The sequence below is a fragment of the Penaeus monodon genome, chromosome 19 (genome assembly GCF_015228065.2).
Source record: "Penaeus monodon isolate SGIC_2016 chromosome 19, NSTDA_Pmon_1, whole genome shotgun sequence".
In the NCBI taxonomy this organism is placed as follows: domain Eukaryota; kingdom Metazoa; phylum Arthropoda; class Malacostraca; order Decapoda; family Penaeidae; genus Penaeus; species Penaeus monodon.
The window spans coordinates 15,522,888-15,524,317 of NC_051404.1; the positions used below are offsets into that span (position 1 = coordinate 15,522,888).

Consider the following 1,430-nt stretch of genomic DNA (forward strand, 5'->3'; position numbering starts at 1 on the left):
AAAAAAAAATCTGACCGTGCGTTCCCTTTCCTCAGGTCCTCGTGCTGCTGGCGGCGGCGGCCACCGGCCTCCCCCGGAAGTCGCCGAAGGCCTTCCCGAAGAAGTACAACAGCGAGATCGACGGCCCGAAGTCCACCTACACCGTGTACGACGCCGCCCCGGCCGAGCAGCTGACTGTGCCCGCCGAGCACGCCTTCCTGGACGTCCTTCAGGTGCCTTCCTCCTACGACGCCTACTTCGAGCAGGAGGCGCAGGACCCGCTCCTGCCCCCTGAAGGCGCCTCCACCTACGTCGGAGTGCCGGAGGCCGTGGTCGGCGACGCCCTCCTCCCCCCGGCCGTCGACACGTACTCCGACCCCGCCGGCGTCCCCCACGGCGAGCTGCTGCCTCCCCCCGCTGACGCCGTCATCCCCGCCGACCAGTCCTACGTGAGCTACGAGAACGTGGGCCAGGTGTCCCTCGTGCCCCCGGCGCCCTACAGCTACGCCCACCTGCCAGCCGACGCCTCCGGGGCCGACGTCCTCGCCTCCCTGGCCTCCATGGTGCAGGTCCTGCCGTCCGACTCCTCCTACACGTCCTACGAGCCTGTTTCAGCAGGAGCAGATTCCCCCCTCCCCACCGGCCTGGTCCCCCCCGCCGTGGAGAGCCCCGCGGCGCCCTCCAGCAGCTCCTACTCGGAGGTCCCGGAGGCGCAGCCCGAACTCGCCCAGGAGGAGATCCGGAGAGCCGAGGAGGCGCAGGTGCCCGTGCCCTCCAGGGTCCTGCAGCCTCCCCCCAGAACCTGAAGGAAGTCGAAGTCATCCCAAAGTCATTCGTAAAAGCGACTGCCTGCGCGCGACGTGAGAGTGAAACGCAAGACGATTCGGTGTGAGAGGGAAAATGAGATAAAAAAGAATTAGTCAATGAACGAATCAAAGACATATATGTATAGCTGTGATGCCAAATTTAGTGTCGAAAAAAGGACGGACTACTGACGACTTTGTTAACACGGGACAATGCAAGAGTGGTGTTAGCTTTAGGGAACGACTTCTAGGTTAAGAGTCTAGTCTTTAAGGTCTTTTGACATCTAATATGTCGAAAATATTAAACCAATTCCACTTTTTCTCCTGTCTTTTTTTTAATCCTGCGTCCCCTTAATTACAACCGTTATGTCTCATGCATATAAATTGTATTGTGTTAGTAAAATTGATATACTTCTTTTAAAAAAGAATATTTGTTTTTTGCAAGAATAATTTTTCAAAGGGATGATCTCTGTCCCATAAATCAAACTTCAAAATTCCCTTGAGTTTTATCACTATAGTCACTTGTTCATGAACTTTCTTTTCATGGCGGGGAGCAATTCAACTGATAGAAATAAAAAATGGCACGTGCAGGAAATCCCCATGAGATAAATGCATTGAATTTGCGAGAGACCAAAACTGTGACCTCTG

The 1,430-nt window shown here is 55.2% G+C and overlaps 1 protein-coding gene across 1 annotated transcript in view; it reads left to right on the plus strand.

Moving 5' to 3' along the window:
- The window catches only part of LOC119585083, a 21,281-nt gene extending 20,178 nt beyond the window's left edge, over positions 1-1,103 (plus strand). Inside the window, exon 2 of the mRNA XM_037933703.1 lies at positions 36-1,103. Within this exon, the coding sequence (XP_037789631.1) occupies positions 36-785 (750 nt within the window). The 3' untranslated portion in view covers positions 786-1,103. The remainder of the gene's footprint in view (positions 1-35) is intronic.
- Positions 1,104-1,430: the final 327 nt, after the last annotated feature.